Consider the following 21,558-nt stretch of genomic DNA (forward strand, 5'->3'; position numbering starts at 1 on the left):
TCGGGCCGGCAATAACCCTGCGTGCACAACGATGAGCATTCTGCTGCCTGTTGCTGGACTGCAACCTGGAGCGCGAGACGAAATATGGTCCTGCGGATAGTATCAAATTCACACGCGCGAGGCACCTCGAAGTTCTGTGCGTGAAAAAATGTGTACACTTCCAGCCTAGTCTACCGAGTATGGCAAACGCGCGGGGTCTTCTTTTTGCGACCACCATCCGTCTCTTCGTCCGTTCTCACATGAATTCGACTTCGATGCAAATTATCATCACTGACATTTCCCTGAATACGGATCACGAGTTGCACCAGTCCGATAAGCTCCAGAGCCAGGTCTCGCGCCAAGCTGCAGAGAACTGCCGTACAGTACAAAGACAACGTTTAGCACCTGTAAACAGCACTAGAGCGCTGAGCCAATCCTGGTCACCCCCGCCAGTGGGAAATCAACATTGGCGGAGCACGCGTGCCATTGGCTGGAGGAAAGTCGGTAGAGGGGCACTCCATCTGGGCACCCTATCAACGCTCCACTTGGGCGAGCTTGACAGGACTGGCACCCGTGAACAATGGGCGACCGCACCTTGCAGACAGGGTCACAGACACGGTTCGCGCCTGTGGTTGCCCTGGGCCTCAGGTCAGGGGGAGGGGCGCGCGGCGAGGTGAGGGGCGGGGCCCGTCCCCTTTCCGGGGTCCAGCCAGCTGCACCTGCAGGCACCAACTTGAACGTACCTGGCACCTCCGCCTCCACCTGGCAACAGTACTGCCAGCACCCGCCGGTACGTACCGGTACCCGCCCTGTGCCGTGTCTCTGCGGTGCTGCGTCGCACACACCGCTCCGTCTGCCGTCTCCTCTTTAATCAACAACGTCGGCCACCAAACACACCTTTTTCCCTCTCCACCCATTCCTCCATCACATCTCCCTCAGCCGCCCAGTCCCTCGAGTCTCTACCTCACAGATCCCATAAACCGTCATCATGCGTGAGATTGTAAGTCTTCCTCGCTAGGTAGAGCTCTGCCGCCGGTCTGCCGCGAACCCTGCAGAGCGAAAACCCCAGGTCCCTGGATAAAACGCGTCCAAGCCCAATGCCTCTGAGGAGCAATGCCCCTCAAGCTATCGGCGCCACAGCCACGAACAAAAGGACGCCCGCTCGCGACTGAACGGCGGCGGCTCGACAGCCAGCTCTTGGAGTCTTGTTCTCGAATACAAGCTAACGATACCTTTTTCCTCGCGTATAGGTTCACCTCCAGACCGGCCAATGCGTAAGTCATCATGCTCCCCAAATCGCCAGAGCTGGGAGATTGCGGGGCTAACATAATTTCCCACAGGGTAACCAAATCGGTGCTGCTTTCTGGTGCGTACACCTTGACCACGAACGATGCTATCCACGACGAAGACGATCCCGATCGCAAGCGACAGATTGCTAGCTTCGAAGATTTGGCAATCCTTGGAATCGGAGGGCCAAAAAGGCTAACCTTTCATCCCAACTACAGGCAGACCATCTCCAGCGAGCACGGTCTCGACAGCAATGGCGTGTAAGTACCACAACCATGCACACGCTGCAGCCACCGCCGGCTTGCGACAAATGGAGACGACATAGCATACTGACATTTTTGCCAACAGCTATAACGGCACCTCCGAGCTCCAGCTCGAGCGCATGAGCGTCTACTTCAACGAGGTAATTCGCAACGCCCAGTCCATCTGTACACCAAGCAGTCTCTAATCACAAAGTACCTGCAGGCCGCCGGCAACAAGTACGTCCCTCGTGCCGTGCTCGTCGATCTCGAGCCCGGTACCATGGATGCCGTCCGTGCTGGCCCCTTCGGCCAGCTCTTCCGCCCCGACAACTTCGTCTTCGGTCAGTCCGGTGCTGGCAACAACTGGGCCAAGGGTCACTACACTGAGGGTGCCGAGCTCGTCGACCAGGTTCTTGAGGTCGTCCGCCGCGAGGCCGAGGGCTGCGACTGCCTTCAGGGTTTCCAGATCACCCACTCCCTTGGTGGTGGTACTGGTGCCGGTATGGGTACGCTCCTGATCTCCAAGATCCGCGAGGAGTTCCCCGACCGCATGATGGCCACCTTCTCGGTCGTTCCCTCGCCCAAGGTCTCCGACACCGTTGTCGAGCCTTACAACGCGACTCTGTCCATCCACCAGCTTGTCGAGAACTCGGACGAGACCTTCTGCATTGACAACGAGGCTCTCTACGACATCTGCATGCGCACTCTCAAGCTCTCCAACCCCTCGTACGGCGACCTGAACTACCTTGTCTCCGCCGTCATGTCCGGTGTCACCACCTGCCTGCGTTTCCCCGGTCAGCTCAACTCTGACCTGCGCAAGCTCGCCGTCAACATGGTTCCTTTCCCACGTCTTCACTTCTTCATGGTCGGCTTCGCTCCCCTCACCAGCCGTGGCGCCCACTCCTTCCGTGCCGTCACCGTTCCCGAGTTGACGCAGCAGATGTTCGACCCCAAGAACATGATGGCTGCTTCCGACTTCCGCAACGGTCGCTACCTCACCTGCTCTGCCATCTTGTAAGTTCCAGTTGCCACTCAATCAGACTCTCCTGTGCAATTATTCGCTAACACCACTTCACAGCCGTGGTAAGGTTGCCATGAAGGAGGTTGAGGACCAGGTCCGCAACGTCCAGAGCCGCAACTCCACCTACTTCGTCGAGTGGATCCCCAACAACGTGCAGACCGCCCTCTGCTCGATCCCTCCCCGCGGCCTCAAGATGTCCTCGACCTTTGTCGGTAACTCGACTGCCATCCAGGAGCTCTTCAAGCGCATCGGCGAGCAGTTCACCGCCATGTTCCGTCGCAAGGCTTTCTTGCATTGGTACACTGGTGAGGGTATGGACGAGATGGAGTTCACTGAGGCCGAGTCCAACATGAACGACCTTGTCAGCGAGTACCAGCAGTACCAGGATGCTGGCGTTGACGAGGAGGAGGAGTACGATGAGGGCGAGGCTCCTCTTGAGGAGGAGGAGTAAATGTGGCCGGGTGCCTAATTCACGTCCCCACCATTGAACAGAGCGCGCGTCCCTTCCAGACAATAACCGATGTGTCTCGGAAATTGTCGCCATCGTTCCATTCTGCAAGATATCCTCGAGTCTCTCGAGACTCTTGGAACTATTCAAGTGATGGAATCGACCGATTGATTCCTAGTCCAGTGTAGCGAGGGCCTTTGTTGTTTATTAAGATATACCTCTTTTCGGTGTCTGCCTGGAGAAAAAGGGAAGACATTGTTTACCACTAGTAATATGAGAAGACAAGATTTGCCTTTCAACAGCTGATTCCTCCCTATGTCACGTTGCATCGTGGCTGATTTGACGCACGGGTAATTTCGCGGAGCGTAGTCTGGATGCCCAAATAACCGTCGGCAGTGTCCCTAAAGAGCATGGGATTAGTTTGCCTGCTCGCTGAGACTTGACAAGTACGACTGGTCGTTGCGAGCTTCCTTGGCATTCAAAAGACGGGGCACGTGGTTGCGCGTCGCCTGTTTGTTGGCTTGAAATGTATCCTGATGGCGTCGTGTAGGATAGCAATGGAGCACTGACCATTGGATGGCAGCGGCGACAGCAAGTCTCCCTAGTCCTCGTGCTTGTGAATCATGTACGGGTTTGCCACGTGGTCGTAGGTGGCCTCCATGTACCCCCTACCTACACTTTCGACACAACGGGACAAAAGACGGGCTCAGGGCATGGCAACCTATCTCCAGTGTCGACCGGACACTTTGGTGCTCGAGCGTACTGGTGTCGTGGTTCCAGCAATAATAGACTTTTATGGGTCAACGCGATGGAGAAGCAGGTGCAATGTTCAGCGCCACTGCAAGTAAGATGACCGCTTTATAGAAGAAGAACGGGCGTATCGCGTGTGGCATGAAGGAATCATGGCCTATGGAGATTTGGGCTTTATTGTCCACTGGACATTGTGGTTCGCGCGGCTATTCCTTCCTCCCCGCGTGCTGGAGTACGGGGCTGTCTCATCAGAGGTTCTCGTTATCTCGCCCCCCTTCTCCCGCAAAGACCTGGATTTTAAGCGCTCGTCGGCAGGTGGCTGGCTGGACTGCGCCGGGTAATAGACGAGTTAAGGTTTCGAGTCACAGCTTTCCTCAGCCGGCTGTGCCATCTGCATCCTGGCTCCACGGGGGATCTTAATGTGAGAAAGGGATGTCGGACAGGTTTCAAGCTGTGCTCCATGATACATCACTGGGCTTCGAGTGATCTTGCTTCTACTAAGTAAATCCAAAATACGGATGTTAAAAGGGTTCAAGCCTCCTCGCGTTTGTCGAGGTAGAGGCTTTCCCGAATAATTATAACACTATCGGGTTGTGGTACCAGGTGCCATCTTAACCTCTGTCTTCTACTTTTACTCCCTAACCTCCTCAGTAGATATTTGCATGCGCTCTGTCACACGGAAAGATGCGGGTTGTTAGATCGACTCGCTCGTGGGCGGGTTAGCGAGAGCTACAGCATGATACAGCATACATGTGCGCTTAGAATGTTTGTAGAATGCATATAGCTTCCCTCCATCTAATTGACGCGCCGAGAAACTCGGATCTTGAGCTTACGGACAAAACGTGTCCTCTTCGAGCATGTCGAGGTTGTTGTTTCAGGCGGGTAAAGGAAGCAGCATGGTACTGTTTCCGTAAATAAACATCGTCCGATGGTGAACGTGTTTGCATCATTGGTGACGGGGATCCTCCTCCGCACACGTAGGAGGGTGCCTCTGACTGCCTTACAACTGTCATTGGGAGCTGACGTTGCGGTGCGTGCTACCGTCACAACAGTTGTGCCGATACGACCTTTGAAGAAGTCGCATCACAAGGATGCCTAGCATGGTGAAAGTGGCCCTCGGCTACGGTTGGTATTGGGGTCCACCACCGCGAAGAAGCTCGCCTGCCTCGGCATCTCCCTCTCCTTTTGTTACAATATATGAGCGCGAACTTGTGCCTTGCATAACTTTTGCCGTCTCTACTTTCTTGTGATCCTCGAGTCTTTGTTTTTGTTTTTGTTGTTGTTGTTATAGAATCGAGGGGATTCTGCGCAGTCTGGAGTCTGGCCAGCGCCCTCGTCGCTAGACAGAAAGTGACCTTGCTCTGCACCGCTGCACCGCTGCAGAGCAGGCAAGCCAAAGACTCAACGACGACCTCGACTGAGCTAGACGTCTGTACTGATCATGGACATATCCGAAATTTGGGCGGAGCTGCTGCAATTTGACAATGCCCGGCGCGTAAGCACTTCACCCGGCTGGCCGTTGCCATCACTGATAGTGAAGGGGTTCTACCTTGCCTGACATGGGGCCGAACTCTTCTAGAAGAATGCGAAACAGCTCAAGACAGCGTCCGAGCGCGCAGAACCTGGGGATCAGCAGATTCACGCCAACAAGAATGCCTGTCTCGCACCGCTTCCGGAGGACACCGTCAATCCTTGTCCCCGAGCCACGAGTGTCTCAAGTTTTTTTTTTTCCTCTTCCATTTTACGCTCGTATGCTCGCCTCGCAAGTCGCTTATGGTTGCTGACGCCTCCCTCCCGGAGCGCAACTGCTAGCGTGCTCTCTCGCCCTCCATTTCGTGCACCACGCGTAGTAATCTGTCTAGACCACCAGCACCAGCACCAGCAGGAGCAGCATGAGGGCTGCGCAAGGCAAAACACATTGGAGGACTGTTGGTTCCGGTAGGGCAGTCCCGTAAGGGGGTTACACGGCAGAGAAGGCTCATTTCGCGTGCAGCCCCTGCATGGAATCTGTGCGCCGAGTCCAGGACAATCTCATGTGCAGGCAGTCGCCAGGGATCAGGAGCTGTAAATAGAGAGTGCGTCGTGATGGATGATTGGTCCCACCCATGGCCAAACACCAGTTTTGACATGCTTCGAGAACAAGTGGCGAGGTTATCGTCATTCGTGTTCGCAGGGCCTGGTAATCTTGATTGTCCTGGGTATCTCATTTCACTTGTTAAAGTCGGTCGGCCTCAAGCAATGGCATGATAATTGCCGCTGCTGACATTACCCCTTGGCTGCGGAGAGTAGAAACGCGTCGATATTGCCGCCAGCTCTCGCTGGACATTGAGGATGGACACAGCAGACCAATTCGAAATGGTTCCGTTTGATCGACCATGCTAATTTTGGCGCAAATAGACAGGTGGCGATAACTCCCGCATGTCGAGCAGTCGCGACCCCCTGGACTCGATGATGATGCTCATGCTCCTGTATGAAAACGGCTAGATGTGTTGGGGTTTCATGACATGCAATGAACACTCGGGGCCAAGACAGCCCTCTGTTGCCTGGGTGTCGTTGCAGCTGCGTCCGGAGTCCTGAACGAGTTGCTGCATGCACACTGTGAATCAGACCGCATCCGCGACGAATCTTCAACATGGGCAGGCAGGATGTCGTGTGTGAGCTGCAGCAAGCGCCCCTGTGCCTGTGGCCTGCAACCCGCCGTCATGACGTCTGAAGGCCAGCAAGCACCCTGCGCGCCCGGGGTTGGACACGACAGCAAGACATGGGGGAAATGGCCCGCACGTCCACGCCTAGAACCTGACAGGACAGGCCAGACAGAATCCATGCGTGTTGTGTCTCGACGAGGCCGACGACGTGCCTGGCTAGAGCGTTTACACTTGCACGGAGGGCGATGCATTGAGCGAGGGCCCAACGCGTGCCATGGTTCCGTCTCGTGCATGGTGGCTTGCATGCTTGCTGCCCAGGCGGGAGGTGGCTGCCGTGTGTGTGTGTCATTTGTGATGGTCTTGAGCCGTGGCCGTGACGGACGCTAGGGAATTTGTTCCGTTACTATGGTAGATGCCCGGGAATTGGACGGGCCATGACAGTCCATGTCGTGAACATGTCGTCAAGCCATAAGCACACACACCCGCGGGGCGGTGGCCGCTGCTCCCAACCTTAAGCCGCGTCGAGAACCCTAAGACGAGAGGTCGACGCGTGGCCTCATGTCGGCCGGCAGTTGGACGTCTTGGTGTCTTCTGGAAGGCGCGGCATTTGGTCACCCCCTAGCCGGCCGCGGTTCCCGCTCACGGCATCCACGGCGACCTGGTCTCGACCACAGGCATGGAGCCGTGGCCTGTGGCTGGAACCCATCAGGCAGTCTGCTCTGCAGACGTCGTCGTGCCCGGAGGACGCGGTGGCTTGCGCTGGTCGTGGCACCAGCTCGTGTTCTAGAGCGCTCTCATGGGATGCTTCTAGCGGCCTTCGCAGCGTCTTCTTCTTCTGCGAACCCGTCCGTCGGCATCCACAGATGCGAAGTCTCAGCAGCATCTGGGGCACAGCAAGGAGGACCGACCCCGTTGCGGCGCCGTCCGTCAATGCATCCTGATGCGCCACAGGGCCGACCTCAGACATTGTTCCCAGGGCCTGGCCGCCCGCCACGCCGTGCCCACAGCGGCAACATAGTGTCGAAACAGGCTAAGAGAACGTGCCAGGTCTGATAGTCTGTAAGTTATCGATCACAAGTCACATCCGCAGGCTCACGGGTCCTCTCCCAACGGTCGTGCAAGGATTGCTGGTGTCGCCCTGTGGACAGCAGCAGCCGACGCTCCTCCCGCACGAGGACGCAACTGAGCACGTCCACCGAGCCTGAGACACGGAGCATTTCCCTGACGATCGTCGCTAATTACTACATGCGAAGCATCCTCTGGCCTACCCGGACGTTGGGGAAGGACATGCAGGCTGCGGCTCCCAGAGTGTGCCACTCAACTCTGCCTGGTGCATTGCCTGCGCAAGATGCCTGCCGCCCGAGGTGACCAGATAGACCCGGGGTGAAGCACTGCTGCGTATTGCACTAGACATGCGTCCCCCACGAAAGAGGAGCGCCAGTTGCTCAAGGCTGGCGACGAGCCCTCGTCCGTCGTCGCGCACGACTCGTACTCAGAGAGGCGGACCGGACCCTGCCCACTCTCGGGCGAGCACCTGAGCAGCGCGTGCCGGGGGGCCTTCGCAAGGGCCCCTGGCGTCTGCAACACAGACGATCGAGTGGCGCTCCTGGGCCCAAATGAGATTGACAGCCCAGCGCCCCAGCGGCCATTTAGCGGCGCTCTGCTTCCTCGTCCTGGCCTGGTCCCGTGCCCGGAGCTGCAGCTAGGGACCAGCACCGTTCGAGATAGCCCCGTCTGCCTCTGGCCCGCCTCTCAAGCTAGGCTCGGCAGGGCCGATCGCTGCTTGGTCCTCGAGGTTATCAAACAGACGGAGACTGCCCGCAGCACCGTGGCCCGGGAGTCGTTCGTCTGCCTCCCTCCATGACTGCCAGCCTGCCTGTCGCCCGGCGCCGACGTCAAGTCGTCCTTGGCCGCTCCGTGGGGCCCACTCGTCGCTTTCCCCCCCCTGAAGCCCCGTTCCAAGGCGGCTCCATTTGCATGGCCTGGCTATCACAGGGACCGACTGCTTGTGTGTACCTATCGTGGCTGCTGCATCCTGGGCGGCCAAAGCAAGGGGCCTGACAAGTCACTGCCGATCACGCGCTGCCAGACGAGCCAGAGCCTGTGGCCCCTACGCCAACCCCATTTCCTCTCCATCCTGCGAGTCCAGCAGCAGGCAGGCAAGCAAGCAGGCAGGCAGGCCAAGCAAGCAAGCAACCAAGCCCGCCGCCAGCCCACTCACACAATGCATGTGCATGTGCCGCTGCACTCTGATGCTCTCCCCATCTTCCCCCCTCCCATTTCGCTCGCTCGTCTTGCACAGTACATGTCCCGACCAAGCCTGGCCTCTCACCTGCTTGCCCACGCAAGGCCATCGTGATACTGCAGCGCACCAACGCACCCACCAGCTGTTCTAGAGCCCGGTCTTATGCCCGTGGCGCAACTCCTGCATCCTGCCTGCGGCATTGTCCGGGTTTTCTATACATATCATCCAGTCCGTAGGGCTTAGGCATTGTTCTGTGTGCTGTCGTTGAAACCCCCCTTAGACACCGTGCACCGTACAGTGCTCGACACTGGCCCGTCCCCTTCTCCTGGACGTCGTCCTCCCAAAGCATCGTCTTCCTCCTAGCGCAAACTTCTCTGTTCTTGCCTCTTGCCTATCACCAAACTTTGCGAATTCTCCATAGCTCGTCCGTCTGTCGCATCTACATACGACCGATTCGAACACGGCCGCGTCGAACGACCCCTTTCCCGACCTCGAACCCGCGACTACCCTCAATCGGCTCTGCGATCACGGCCTTATCGATGCGAGGATTTGTGCTTGCCGGCCACATAGCGACCTGCCCCCGCCTCCGAACCGCCCCCAGCCCACCCCCAACTCCTCGTGCACCTCGATCTTAAGGGGTTGTCTTTGCGCCAGATCAAACCTTTGCTGCCAGCAATGGGTAACAGTCAGGGCAAGCCCGTTGAGTTCAACGGTGAAGGTAAGCATCACTTGCCACGCCCGCTTGCGCCAAAGTCCGTATCACGACGACCGTCCTCCAGTCACTCCCACGACTCGAGTGACACCACATTTGAGCCGGCGGTGTACGCGACGTCGTTGTCCCTGCTCCTTGGTCGATGCAAAGCAGGCGTCAGACACAGTGTGCTCACAGCGGGAACTCCAAATGATTACGGGGCCTAGCACTCCCCTCCACCGTTTACGCAGCTGGCTAACGTCATTTCATCGTCAGTCAATCTCAACCACTTCCGACTACTGCGAGTCGTCGGACGAGGTGCCTTTGGCAAAGTTCGAATCGTGGAGCGGAAGGATACAGGTCTGTCCTTTGCTCTGAAATACATCCGCAAAGATGAAGGTATGTTTACCCTTGCGTTTGCCATGGTAGCAGAATCCAGCAGCTTCGCATCTTGTATACTTACTCGTTCCTCTCCTATGCAGTGGTTCGGTCCGAAAGTGTACGCAACATCATTCGCGAGCGCCGCATGCTGGAACATGTGAACCACCCGTTCATTTGCAACTTGCGTTACAGTTTTCAAGATATAGAGTACATGTGAGTGGCATCAGCTCCTCCATCGCCGCATCTCCTGCCACAACGCTTCGACAACACAGACTAATCGACCATGAAGGTATCTCGTTGTCGACCTTATGACTGGCGGCGATTTGCGATTCCACATCTCGAGGAAGACCTTCACTGAAGAAGCGGTTCGCTTTTGGATCGCCGAGCTCGGTTGTGCCCTGAGATATGTCCATGGCCAGGGCATTATTCACCGTGATGTCAAGCCTGACAATGTTCTCCTCGACGCAGACGGGCACGTGCATTTGACAGATTTCGTACGTGAACATGGTACTGTCAGACTGGTAGACGTTGCGCTAATGCTGGCTTCACAGAACGTTGCATCAGACGTGATTCCGGGCAAGGTGCTTACGAGCAAATCTGGCACGCTTGCATACCTTGCTCCGGAAGTCTATGGAGGCAAGGGGTACGATGTCCGTGCTGACTGGTGGTCCCTGGGAGTCCTCTTTTACGAATGCATCTACAACAAGGTGAGTTTCTTCTTCTCGTATGGTCCTGATAGTGAGGCCTGTGACTAATTCATTGCCATGCCAGCGTCCGTTTGAGGGCAATTCCGAGTCAAGTCTGAGCAGCGTGATCATGGCTGCGAACCCCAAGTTTCCCATCACAGCCCCTCCGGTCTCACTACCTTGCCTGTACGCAATAGGTTCTGCCCTGGAACCCAATCCTGACAAGAGACTTGGCCACACGTGGGACAGCTTCATCAACGAGCCATTTTTCAAGTCCATAGATTTCGATGCGCTGTTGAGGAAAGAGATTGAGCCAGTCTTTGTTCCATCATCAGAAAAGACGAACTTTGACGCTACGTACGATCTCGAAGAGTTGTTGCTGGAGGAGGCGCCTCTTGAGGCTCGAGCCCGGAGGCAGAAGCCGAGAGAGAAGCTGAAGGACGACGCCACACAAAAAGAGATTCGTGAAGAGGAGCTCTACAAGACCATTGAGCGCGAGTTCCGCCCATTTGACTACACGGTGGCCGCATACGAGAAGTAAGACTCTTCCGGAGACCTTTCGGTTGATACTTCGATTTGCTAATGCCATACAGAATCACTGCGATGCAGAATGAACAACAACAGCAAAACGAAGAACACGGTGACCTCCAGGCGGCTGGAGAGCCGCAAGCAATCAGCACGAACGAAGTCCAGCCTGCTCCCACTACCAATGGCTCCTCACACGTTCTGCACCATGCGTCGTCAGGTCATGATTCCGACATGATGCAGCGGACGGCCAGTGGAGGACAGAGGCAGCAGATGCCTCCTACACGCCCTGCACCGAAACCGTATCCGCCGAGCTACAACGAGACGACGAAGCCCCAGCCGCCCACTCCCGGCACTCGCGTGCAGCACCGCACTGGCGGTCTTTCGGTTACGATTGATGCTACCGGAAGCTGGTCACAGCTTGCCCGTCAAGACGCGACTTTGCCTGCGGACGCGAATGCTGCTAATGACGACAAAGGGGGCTCCTCCGGTGGGGGTGTGTTTGGCATATTCGGGCGCAAGAAGGGGCGCGGACACAGCCCGAAGCCCAGAGAGCGAGGTGTCTTGGGCAAGGAGGGCGCACGCCAGGTCATCGGATAAGCCAGATCAGCGGTTTATTATCTAAACATAGCATGACCACGAGGAGGAGGGGCGCGCGCGTCCTCAACTGCCTCTGGAGATCAGACTACAGTTGGCACCAGCAGCATGACGCAGCTTTCCTCTGGGACAGCACAGCCGGAGTTCAACCAGTAGGCTTGCCAGATCTCGACGTGCCTCACTAAGGTCGCAAAAAGATCATGATGCGATCAGTTCAAGGTGTTCAGCAGAGCCTTTTCAAACTCAACACTTGATCAAAGCGCTCCGCTATGCGCCTTCGAGACTCGATGACGACACTGACGGGATGGCTCTTGGTTTAACAAATCTACGCCTATGGGACTTTACGACACACACTTCATTGATGTGAGCACGAGCCATTTGAGATATCTGCAGCTTGAGGTATAACATTATGATCATCCACGGACGGCGACGAGCATTCAGGAGTTGGCATTCATCAAGGCGTTTATGGAGTTGGTATGCGAGAATACTGCGCGAGAGTGACTGCCCCAGTCACGCTAGGCAATTTTCCGCGGCACGCTGCTTTATCCGGTTTCTGATCCAAAGATTCTTCCTCGGCAGGATCTCACGGCTGGACACTTGTATTCTTAACATGGGGGCGGGTGGCGCTTTGTGGCAGCTGCTCTGAGCCTTTTTGCGTGGCACATTTGGTTTTGCCTTCCCGCGTTACATCATCATCATATACCTCTTCCTATTTTAGCTTTGCTCACAATTAGAACCTGGAATTTGGATCTGTTCATGGTTGCATTAGTTTCCCTCCCTGGTGGTCCCGTTTGTGCCGCTTAAATCCCAACAGATGACCTGCGTGCACAGACGACCTGCCAGAAGAACAACGGCCCATTCACATGAACACGCCATCGCGGCACAAACGAACAAATCGGCCAAGGCACCATGCTCCGCGATTCACGTGGGGATTGATTTTCACCGAGACTCGCGATTGGAACAACAGCAGCCGTGGGATCAAACGCCGACTGCGGAGTCTGTGGCTCTGCGTTGGCCACATACATATATGTACATGCCCGATAGGAAATCTGAAATCTGGGCCCGAGTTACATGCACAATTGATCAATTCGAGACCACCAACCCCCCCCCCGGAAGGGCACAGAGTTTCACGATAATGACAAGCGCAATTTTTGTATTTGCTCCCATATGCTTTATCCCAAGCGTTGATTTTTCAAAGTACAAAAAGTCCCATTTGAATAGCTGTAAGGAATTTTAATGAGCCTTGACGACGCCGGCGGCATCGGCCTGGGCGGTGATCCTCTTCTTGTACGCCTGGACGTCGCCGGGGAACTTCCAGACCGTGCCGTTCTCGCAGACCCACAGCGAGGTGCAGACGGTCTGCAGCATGGTGACGTCGTGGGAGACCATGACGACGCCGCCCTGGAACTCGCGCAGGGCGCTCGCGAGGGCGTCCATGGCCTCGATATCCAGGTGGTTGGACGGCTCGTCGAGCACGAGGATGTGCGGCTGCGTCAGCGCCAGGCAGGCGAACGCCACGCGGGACTTTTGACCTCCGGAGAGCACGGCCATCTTCTGCAGGCCCGTCGTGCCCGTGATGCCGAAAGCGCCGAGCTGGCGGCGGTAGTCCTCGTCTGTGCGGCCCGGGTACGTCTTGGCCATGAAGCTCACGGCGCTCATGGTCAGGTCGAGCGCGTCGACGTGGTGCTGCGCGAAGAAGCCAATCCGCAGGCGCGAGTTTTGGGAGACGAGACCGCCCGTGGCGGTCAGCTTGCCGATGAGGAGTTTGAGGATGGTTGTCTTACCGGCACCGTTGGGGCCGACGATGCCAATACGCGAGTCGAGCTGCACATCCAGGTCCACGTTGGAGAGGAGCTGCTTGTCGGCGCTGTAGCCAAACTTGACACCAGACATTTGCACAATCGGTGGCGACAGCTTCTCGACCTCTGGGAAGGCGAAGTGCACGCTGTACTCCTTCTCTGGGGGCTCCAAGATGGGCATGCGCTCCAGCTTCTTGATACGTGACTGCGCCTCGGCGGCCTTGGCGGCGTTGTAGCGGAATTTATCAATGAACTGTTGCAAATGCGCACGCTGGGCCACGTTGTTCTCGTACTCTCTCTGAGCAACCTTCTTGCGCTCTTCCCTCGTCGCATAGAAGGACTCGAAGTTGGCACCGCGGTAGTAGTCGAGACGCTCCGAGTGCTGGTGGATGATGTCTGTTGCGACTTCGTTCAGGAAGGATCTGTCGTGGGATACAACGAGAACGGTGCTGGGATATGTTTGGAGATAATTGGAAAGGAAGGTAATGGACGGCACGTCCAACATGTTGGAAGGCTCGTCGAGCAAGAGAAGATCTGGCTCGCAGAACAGCGCTCTGGCAAGGGCCAGACGCATGCGCCAACCACCAGAGAATGTCTTGGTGGCAAACTGTTGCCGTTCTGGGGAGAAACCAAGACCAGCGAGAATGCTGGCAGCTCTCGACTCTGCCTTATCTGACTCCATCTCCGCCAGTTTGGCCTGCACCTCACCAAGCTTGGTATCCAGAGCCTCTTGGTCACGGTCAAGCCTGGCTGCATCCGTAGAGGTATCGGCCATTGAAGCCCGTGACGACTCAATATCCGCGAGGCGTCCAGTGAGTTCCTAGCAGCAAATCTGTCAGTTTGGTCGACGAAGCGATTTCTTCTTGCCCAGGGCGGGGCCAACTCACAGCCTGCTCCTTCAGGAGAACCTTGCGCCAGACGTCGGCATCTAGTACGGCTTGGATAGCCGAAGTGTCGTCGCCAGCAAGCTGTATGCAAAATTAGCAATCTTATGATGACTGGCCTTGCCTTGAGAGTGGCTCACCTCTTGCTCTACGTGAAGAATCGAGATATGCGTCGGAATGGGCAGTTCACGGCGAGATAGTGCCCTGAGCAACGTAGATTTACCAACACCGTTGAAACCAACCAGGCCGTACCGATGACCGTAGGCGAGCGTGAGATCGGTGCCCGTAAGGATCCTGGTGCCGCCGATGCTGACGTCGACATTGTCGAGCTTGATGTCCTTTGTCTTGCCGGGCCCGCTGCCGGCACCGAGCTGGAGGGGGTTGACGGCCATGTAGAACTCCTCGTAGCTCTGGCCGTTCTCGGGCTCGTTGAGCAGCCGCGATGCCTCGTACTCGACATTCTTGAACTGCTTCTTGTTCTGCTTGGCAGCGATCTTGCGCTCCGCCTTCTCCAGCTTCTTGCGGTCGACCTTGGACTCGACCTTGCGCGCGTTGGCAGACTCCAGGTCTACGCTGCCCGTTGCCACAGCCAGCGTCGACGACATGTTGCGCTGCGAGCCGACTTGGATGGCCTGGTCGAGGCGGCGTACGGCAGCAGGGCCGTGGCGCTGGCCACCGTTGGCCTCCTCGTACTTTTCGACCCATCTGGTCACCAGGCTCCGGATCTTGTCTTCTTCCTGACCCGAGGCATTGCCAGCAGCTGAGATGAGAAGCTCTGTGATGGCGGCAGCAGCTTCAGCAAGCGGAGACAGATCCGAGGCTTCCTCATCACCGCCCGTCCAGGCCGTAGATGCGTGCCGTAGGTATCCTACCGAGTAATCTGAGAGGACCGGGTCGATGTCCGGGAGGACAGCCTTGATTTCGGCCTCCATGGCGTACACCCTGCTCGGCTGGAATTTTGCGGGGGCGGAGGTTTTGGTGAAATCTCAAATGTTTGGCACTCTGGTGATGCCTGCACTCGGCACAGAGAGGCGCGACACACAAGACTTGGTGTATGACCACCGATACACACTGACAAAGCGCCGATTGTAGTTCCGTGTGACGTTCCGATATCACTTGGCCTGCGGCTCTCGTACAGTGGCGGCCCTGGTCGGAAATCATAGACTTGTCGTTGAGTTGAGGCGGGGTGTGTACGGGTCACGGTATACACTGTATTGCGCACGGTACGTCCATGACCGGGTAGCTGGAGGAGGACTAGCCAGCCATGTCGTTCACTCCTAGCATCACCATTGATTGCGAGAGCATGGCCTGCCCTATTGGCTATACTGGCTCATCCATCTTCAAATATTGACTTTGAACACAAATGCAAATACTCGCACTTTTCTTGCCGTCAAGCATATGCACTCTCCCTGCTCCAGGTCGGCGCGGGCGAAAGCCATATCTGCAATTGGTGCACAGAACCAATGTCGACTAGTTCGTGCTTTCAGGACGAAAGACGACAATTCACTAGCTACAGCCTCTGTCTGCCCTTGCTCTCCCAAGAGATGTGCAGCAGCCTCAAAGCGAGCCGGGGTCCGTTAGGCCATGCAGGCCAGCCTCACTCCGGCGACGCAATCTCTCCGCGTTGCTCTTCTTATCCCAATGCTGCGGTTCATCCGAAATGATAACCGGGCGCAGCAGACGGGCGTGACACGCACAGAGTCAAATTGTGCCGAGCACAGCACAAGACCGATGATGGACAGGTAGATCAGCATTGCCCATTATGTAGACCGGGGGCACCCAAGTTTTCTCTTCCAAGCTTCTGGAAGATTGCCGTTTCTGGGCCCCATGCAGGCGATCTGGTTGTTCAGCACGCACAGGGCGGCAGCAGCACACGGAACGAGGGGTACACGGCTGCTGGTGCGGCCGACTTGAAACCTGCACCTGAAAGTTACGATAGTTCCGTGCCTCGACAAAGCTTAATAAAACCGAGTCTGTTCAAACCGTCCATCAGTCATTTGATATGAACGGGCATTCCTCAGCGAACACAAAAGCTGACAAGAAACTGGCTGCGCGCCTGGCAAAGGTACCGTCTCCCACCCCCTCAAGGTTGTTTTCATGCCACTCCAGTCAAGAGCAGGATCAGATCGCCCACGCGGGGCTCGCCCAGAGGAATGCAAGCAAGCTAGCTCCCAGCAGGGCAAATGCATCATGCGATCCATGCTCTCGCGAATCGGAGAATCGACGCACGCACACCAGTTCAGGGCCCCCAGACCTAGGAAGCCAGTGGGTGATCCGGGCCCAGAAAAAAAGAATGGCGCCATAATTATGATAATCCATTGCGGCTCAGCAGAGCCAGTCTGCTTGGAACCGAAGCTAATTACTGCTGGTGCTGGTGCTGGTGCTGCTGCTACTAAGCCAAGAGACAGAAGTAAGCACTTGGCCACATTCTCGCTCGCTCGCTCGCTCTGTTTGGCAAGTCTGTCGGCAGAGGGCAATCCATCAGTGCAGACAGACATCCGGTTCGTCTTGTCGCGTCCAGTTTGTTGCGAGACGCGAGGATGCGCGTCGACCATTGGCTGCGAGGCGGAGGATGCGTGACGTGCTGCCCAAGTGAGGCGAGGTATTGGTTGCCAATCAATGCCTTCCCCGCGCAAGGCCGGCCTCGAAACGAACCCCATCGATGGGGTCACTTCTGGAGCATAGACTTTGCCCCAAGAGATGCTTGCTGCATCGGCTGGCGTGGGTGGCAGCCAACAAACCCGGGGACTATTGGACGCCATACATGACACGAAGACCACAAGAAAAAAAAAGTGTTGGCCGTGCTGGGCTGTTGGCATCCTCGTGTCCCCTTACCCTCCGCCAAGCTCGGCACGCCAGTCGTCACAGATGATACCGTGCCGGTAATGCCCATTTTCCTTGGTTCTTGCCCTGGCCCGGCGGGCGGAGAGGTTGCGGCCTTTTCCCCCTCTGGGCTAATCATTTGTCTGCAGATTCCTGGACAGCGCATGGCTCGGGCCTTGGAAGAGGAACTGAGCCACGTAGATGCGACGACACGGTTGCGGCCGATGTGACCTCGGTGGGCAGCAGGAACAGGCATTCCGTTTCTTGTGTTTCAGACACCAAGGTCGTCCCATCACAAACGGCTTCCATGGACATCTCGCACGGCCAGAACCACCGAGGCTGAACATCGAAAGCGCGCGGGCCTGAGGCCATCCCCGCCGCGCCCATTGCGGAGCAGGTCTGAATCAATTACATGTCCTGCTTCCCATGCACAACAGTCTGCACAGCATCGTGCCTGCATCGCTTTCCCACCCATGCAAGAAAGCTACAACCACCGCCACCAGGGATCTTCAGGCAGCTTACGGTGCTTCCTCCGGAGAAACCAGGCCGCATTCGTGATAGTCTTACATCATCCTCATCATCATCATCATCCATCGCCGGCACAATGGGTCCGCGCAAACCCCAGCAGCCCCGGCAAATCCTCCACCTCAGCTGATGAGGGGTCAAGAACCGTGCACGGGCACTCCTTTGCGCGCCGCTTCCAAACAATGCCACTGCAGTACCGTCTCATGGTATCAGAGTTTGCATGGGAGCCTTTTAGTGTTCAACCACAGCCCAGGCACCTTCATACAAAGCCTTCGTTTCTTTCCAGACCCAACACCCTGATCCCGGAATCCACGGCGCCTCCGGCTTGTGGTGGGGAATGCCGTCTCCGACCCACATCCGGTCTCGACCAGCACAGCAGCCGAATGAGCCTTGGTGTTGTGTCTTCTGGCAGATGCCCAAGTGCAATAATACCCTCGTCAATCCTGACTCTGAGCAATCCCAAACGTCTCCCCCTTCGGTTCAAGCCGATCCCTGGAATTGAACTGTTTCGCAGACATCAGTTACTCATCATTCTTCGCCCGAGCCTGGCTGCCACGTGCCGTATTACTGTCTTGCTCCTCCCTTTGGCCAGGCCGACATCCGCCACAGATAGTTGTCCTTCTCGGGTCTCTCTTTGATGTTTCCTGGAAAAAGGCTTCCTCTGTCTTGTCGAGCGGCCACTTGGAGCTTGCCGCTTGAAAATGAGGCTAAAGCTAAACCTATCAAGTCTGGCACAAGAGCACTGCCAAAGGAATGCACCCCGGCAGACTTTTGCTAGCCAGCTCGGCACCCTTGCGATGGCTGGCATGATATTGTATGATCCACAACCGCGCCAGACATGCGCAGCAACACTCGCAGATCAAATGTTCTTTGGCCAGACGTGGTAAGGCTGGCTTCATGGCTTGACGCGAAGCTCCCGAGCAGCTAGGGCCATGCGAAGCGTGTCTGGCCCCATGCCATGCCGATGGCCCGCCGGCTTAGGCAGCCCGGGATTGTTTGTCGGGTGCAGGCGAGGTCGCAGGTCTCTGTGCTTTGAGCAGCACTTCAAGCACAGCCCCGAAATCTTTCAGATTCCTGGTGCAGACTGACTCTAGCGAACGGCGCCATAGCTACGTAATCTCCGAGACCTGTAACTCTTACAAGTGGTAGTAAGTCTGAGCACGAATGTGGTCAAAATCCTCACGTCCCGGTACGTTGGCTCGGAATGTCTCGGACGTGTGAGACTTGGTCGTGGGTCGAGGGGCGATCGTCGTCTAACTTATAAACTCATGCGTAGAGCAGTCGTGCAGGAATACTCATTTGGTATTACCTCGAACTGCGCTATCCACAGCATTTGGAGGAATGATTTCGCGTCCAAGGAACATGGTCTTCACATAGTTGGACTCGTTCGTGATCACTTCACTCGTCCGATGCCGCTGGTCATTGTCATGATCGTCGATGCCAATATCTTGTGGCAGAGTCATAAGCGCCCAGAAGACAAAATACCGAATTAGTATGGCGCTTGACAATCGGAACTGGGTTGTATAAGCATCCCAGGGATAACACACGGCGTCTTGTGTGAGAGCTAGCTTTGCCTTGTTGTTCGGAACAAGACGGGTTGTTCTTGTGAGAATAATGAGACCACTTCCAAGTCGAAAGCTTACACTAAGTAACCTTAGCGGGACGTGTAATTTCCTCGCGCCTGGCTGCGTTGTCTGCTGCGACAACCCTCGCCTCTCGTTGTTATCTCGTGACGAGTATGCGTAACCTGGCACAGCAGGAGTATTGAGAGGCGGATAGGCTGGCTGCTCGAAGTTGCACAATTGGTACAGCGACTAGTACTAGCTGGGGTCGTATCGTACATTTATTTCTTTCTCCCCCGACGAGTGGCTGATCATGGTGCACAAGTCGGCATTTATTCCGCCAGCGTGAATCGCACAAGTGCATATGGCAAATCATCCGGACCTGCAGCTTGAGTATTACAGCATGGCCGCTGGATCGTTTGAGCCGTGGAGCAAGACGAGATTGATCTGCGCCGAGACAAATTGTTATTAGCCCCGTAGCTGTATGGCTATCAAGATCCACAGCCCGGCAGAAGAAAGTTTGTGGCTCTGCTTGCGCTGTGGTTCATGACTGATTAACGAAACACGGCGGCGAGGCACCGTGGCGCAGATCTCAGCTGGATCTGAAAAGCGGCGCTTGCTTTGCTCGGGGAGCCTGGCGTCATCGTATGCATATCCAGCCCACGAGGCTGGTGCACCGCAGGCCGGCTAAAGTTAGTGGAACATGACCAACCAGCACGATGCAGCCAGGCGGAGCACGTATTAAACATGGCACCCGGTTGTGTCAAGAGGCGAGTCAACGCACGTTGCCTGGGCACGACGGGACACGGCGGCGGTTGAGCATCGAGCATCAAGTCGAGACGCAATATATACGGCGCTTACCAAGTCAAGCAAAGACACGCCCGCATGTCCCCAGCAGCGGCTGCGAAGTGCCTGGCTCGACCTCACAGTGGCAGCCGGAGATGGGGTTTTGACGCCTAAGGACCCCTGCAGCTAGCGAGTCGGCGCCAGTGAGACGATCCAGGAAACTGACGTGGACCACTGCCAGCCTTTCACCAATTGACTTTGGCTCAGCTGAAGATTGGCTGGCTCGTTCCAGGGACCAACCAAGGCTATGGGTGGCTTGCCCTGGCACCACCCCCACGAACTATCTGGACCTTTCTCGAGGAACTGCGCTGGGTGATTGGACAGCAGGGAGCTGTATCCTGTCTTGCCTGCGAGTGCGTGTGCAGAGAACTGATTGCTGGTGACGGTGTCGAATGCGAGATGATGCTTGCATGACAGGAGGACTGGCGCTCTGTTGTCCCAAAGGGGACTGGGTAGGCGCGTCCAGGTTTCAAGGGCTCGTGGTGGCGGCAGGTACGATGGGCTGCGATGTGTGCCTACTGCGGTCAATCTAGTTAGCGTCCACCTTGGCCTGCGCAGTGGACAACCACCGAGCTGCATTCGTGGCACAAGGCCGAGGTTAGCCTGGCCCTGCTGAACAAGGCTTGCTTGGGGCAGACATGGCATAGGACTTTGAGCACGCAATATTACATGCAGGCATGCCTGGCTGTCTTGGGCGGCGGTGGCCGGATGCCCTGTGCGATTGACTTTTCGAGCCTGTGCTCATGGGACGTGCAAGACCGCGAACGATCCCCACCTCCAGAGCTCCTCCAGCCCCGGCTCTCTCGCTAGTCATGGCCGAGGATTCTGTGGCCAAGCAGTCCAAGATGCGAAGCGTACCTTTCTGTCCAGGGAGCAGCTGCGCAGCGCACCCCACGGCAAGGTAGGCTACTACTGCCCGGGCTGCCGGCCAGCCAGATAACTTAACCCTAAGGTAATTAGCAGGCATGCCGTCTGGTTGCTGCAGTTGCAGGCGACGGGGAGCGGACGCGCCCCATCGCAACCTGCATAACACGACACGACGCCCGGCTGCGATTGGCGCGGGCGGCGCTGGGGTCTGACAAGAGAGCGTCTCCGCCCCTTCCATGGGGCGGGCGGCCATGTCTTATTGCGTCCTGGCTGGCTGGCCCACGGCGGCGGCCCCGGCACGCACCCTTGTCTCGCCCGCCTGGCCGGTTGCTGTTATGGTCGTAGTGTGTCATGCACGCTTGTTATTGTTGTTCCTGCGGCGCCCCAAATAATAAATAACATCACGCCCATTATGGATGCGCGTGTCTCGCCTGTGACGGACAGCGTGCCATGCTCTGAGGCGGGCGGTGCTTGGGCACAAGGCCAAGGCAGGTAGATCCCTTCACAGTGCAGTCACTGGCGCACAGTGGCTCGCTCTGCCCATCTACTGCGTGCAGACAGACCTCCCAGCTAGACCGTCCCATCCAGGCCGTGCCCGCAAATATTAACGGGTTTGTTTATTCTGGTCTCCGAGCCAGCCTGCAGCACTGCTGGACATTAATTATTACATTACGCATGGCGGATCGGACAACCCACTCCAGCCCATGGCCAACATCCCGGCCTTGTGCCCATTACTGCATATCGCCTCGAGGTGT

The 21,558-nt window shown here is 56.7% G+C and overlaps 6 protein-coding genes across 6 annotated transcripts; 3 read left to right on the top strand and 3 right to left on the bottom strand.

Annotated features, from left to right (window-relative positions):
- The first annotated feature begins 864 nt into the window (after nt 1–864).
- B0I36DRAFT_310402 (beta tubulin) lies at nt 865–3,276 on the top strand. Its single transcript, XM_046152246.1, has 7 exons — nt 865–979; nt 1,230–1,253; nt 1,320–1,345; nt 1,485–1,526; nt 1,615–1,669; nt 1,732–2,522; nt 2,587–3,276. Exons 1-7 carry the CDS (start codon nt 968–970, stop codon nt 2,978–2,980), a joined length of 1,344 nt encoding a protein of 447 aa, XP_046018351.1. The 5' UTR covers nt 865–967; the 3' UTR covers nt 2,981–3,276.
- Nucleotides 3,277–4,284: 1,008 nt separating this feature from the next.
- B0I36DRAFT_310407 (uncharacterized protein) lies at nt 4,285–5,202 on the bottom strand. The gene has a single exon (XM_046152247.1). It carries the CDS (start codon nt 4,738–4,740, stop codon nt 4,486–4,488), a length of 255 nt encoding a protein of 84 aa, XP_046018352.1. The 5' UTR covers nt 4,741–5,202; the 3' UTR covers nt 4,285–4,485.
- A 167-nt stretch (nt 5,203–5,369) lies between these two features.
- Nucleotides 5,370–5,999, bottom strand: B0I36DRAFT_310408 (uncharacterized protein). Its single transcript, XM_046152248.1, has one exon. It carries the CDS (start codon nt 5,932–5,934, stop codon nt 5,536–5,538), a length of 399 nt encoding a protein of 132 aa, XP_046018353.1. The 5' UTR covers nt 5,935–5,999; the 3' UTR covers nt 5,370–5,535.
- A 3,293-nt stretch (nt 6,000–9,292) lies between these two features.
- B0I36DRAFT_371038 (kinase-like domain-containing protein) lies at nt 9,293–11,500 on the top strand (the record flags this gene model as incomplete). The annotated part of the gene is made up of 7 exons (XM_046159979.1): nt 9,293–9,335; nt 9,585–9,707; nt 9,791–9,902; nt 9,979–10,183; nt 10,241–10,396; nt 10,461–10,912; nt 10,969–11,500. The coding sequence occupies 7 exons, from the start codon at nt 9,293–9,295 to the stop codon at nt 11,498–11,500; spliced, it is 1,623 nt and encodes a 540-aa protein (XP_046018354.1).
- A 1,230-nt stretch (nt 11,501–12,730) lies between these two features.
- B0I36DRAFT_344067 (ABC transporter) lies at nt 12,731–15,112 on the bottom strand (the record flags this gene model as incomplete). The annotated part of the gene is made up of 3 exons (XM_046156225.1): nt 12,731–14,116; nt 14,184–14,264; nt 14,321–15,112. The coding sequence occupies 3 exons, from the start codon at nt 15,110–15,112 to the stop codon at nt 12,731–12,733; spliced, it is 2,259 nt and encodes a 752-aa protein (XP_046018355.1).
- A 2,559-nt stretch (nt 15,113–17,671) lies between these two features.
- Nucleotides 17,672–18,330, top strand: B0I36DRAFT_310413 (uncharacterized protein). The gene has a single exon (XM_046152249.1). The coding sequence runs from the start codon at nt 17,711–17,713 to the stop codon at nt 18,164–18,166; it is 456 nt and encodes a 151-aa protein (XP_046018356.1). The 5' UTR covers nt 17,672–17,710; the 3' UTR covers nt 18,167–18,330.
- The last annotated feature ends 3,228 nt before the right edge of the window (nt 18,331–21,558 follow it).

The sequence above is a fragment of the Microdochium trichocladiopsis genome (genome assembly GCF_020744255.1).
Source record: "Microdochium trichocladiopsis strain MPI-CAGE-CH-0230 chromosome Unknown B0I36scaffold_1, whole genome shotgun sequence".
Taxonomy (NCBI): Eukaryota; Fungi; Ascomycota; class Sordariomycetes; order Xylariales; family Microdochiaceae; genus Microdochium; species Microdochium trichocladiopsis.

What these genes read in the sequence shown, in the direction of transcription:
- B0I36DRAFT_310402 (XM_046152246.1), top strand. An exon ending in ACCTCCAGACCGGCCAATGC is followed by an intron (nt 1,254 to 1,319) that starts GTAAGTCATCAT and finishes AATTTCCCACAG; the next exon opens with GGTAACCAAATCGGTGCTGC. An exon ending in CAAATCGGTGCTGCTTTCTG is followed by an intron (nt 1,346 to 1,484) that starts GTGCGTACACCT and finishes TCCCAACTACAG; the next exon opens with GCAGACCATCTCCAGCGAGC.
- B0I36DRAFT_310407 (XM_046152247.1), bottom strand. Translation starts at nt 4,740, where the DNA reads ATGACAGTTGTAAGGCAGTCAGAGGCACCCTCCTACGTGTGCGGAGGA.
- B0I36DRAFT_310408 (XM_046152248.1), bottom strand. Translation starts at nt 5,934, where the DNA reads ATGAGATACCCAGGACAATCAAGATTACCAGGCCCTGCGAACACGAAT.
- B0I36DRAFT_310413 (XM_046152249.1), top strand. Translation starts at nt 17,711, where the DNA reads ATGCCACTGCAGTACCGTCTCATGGTATCAGAGTTTGCATGGGAGCCT.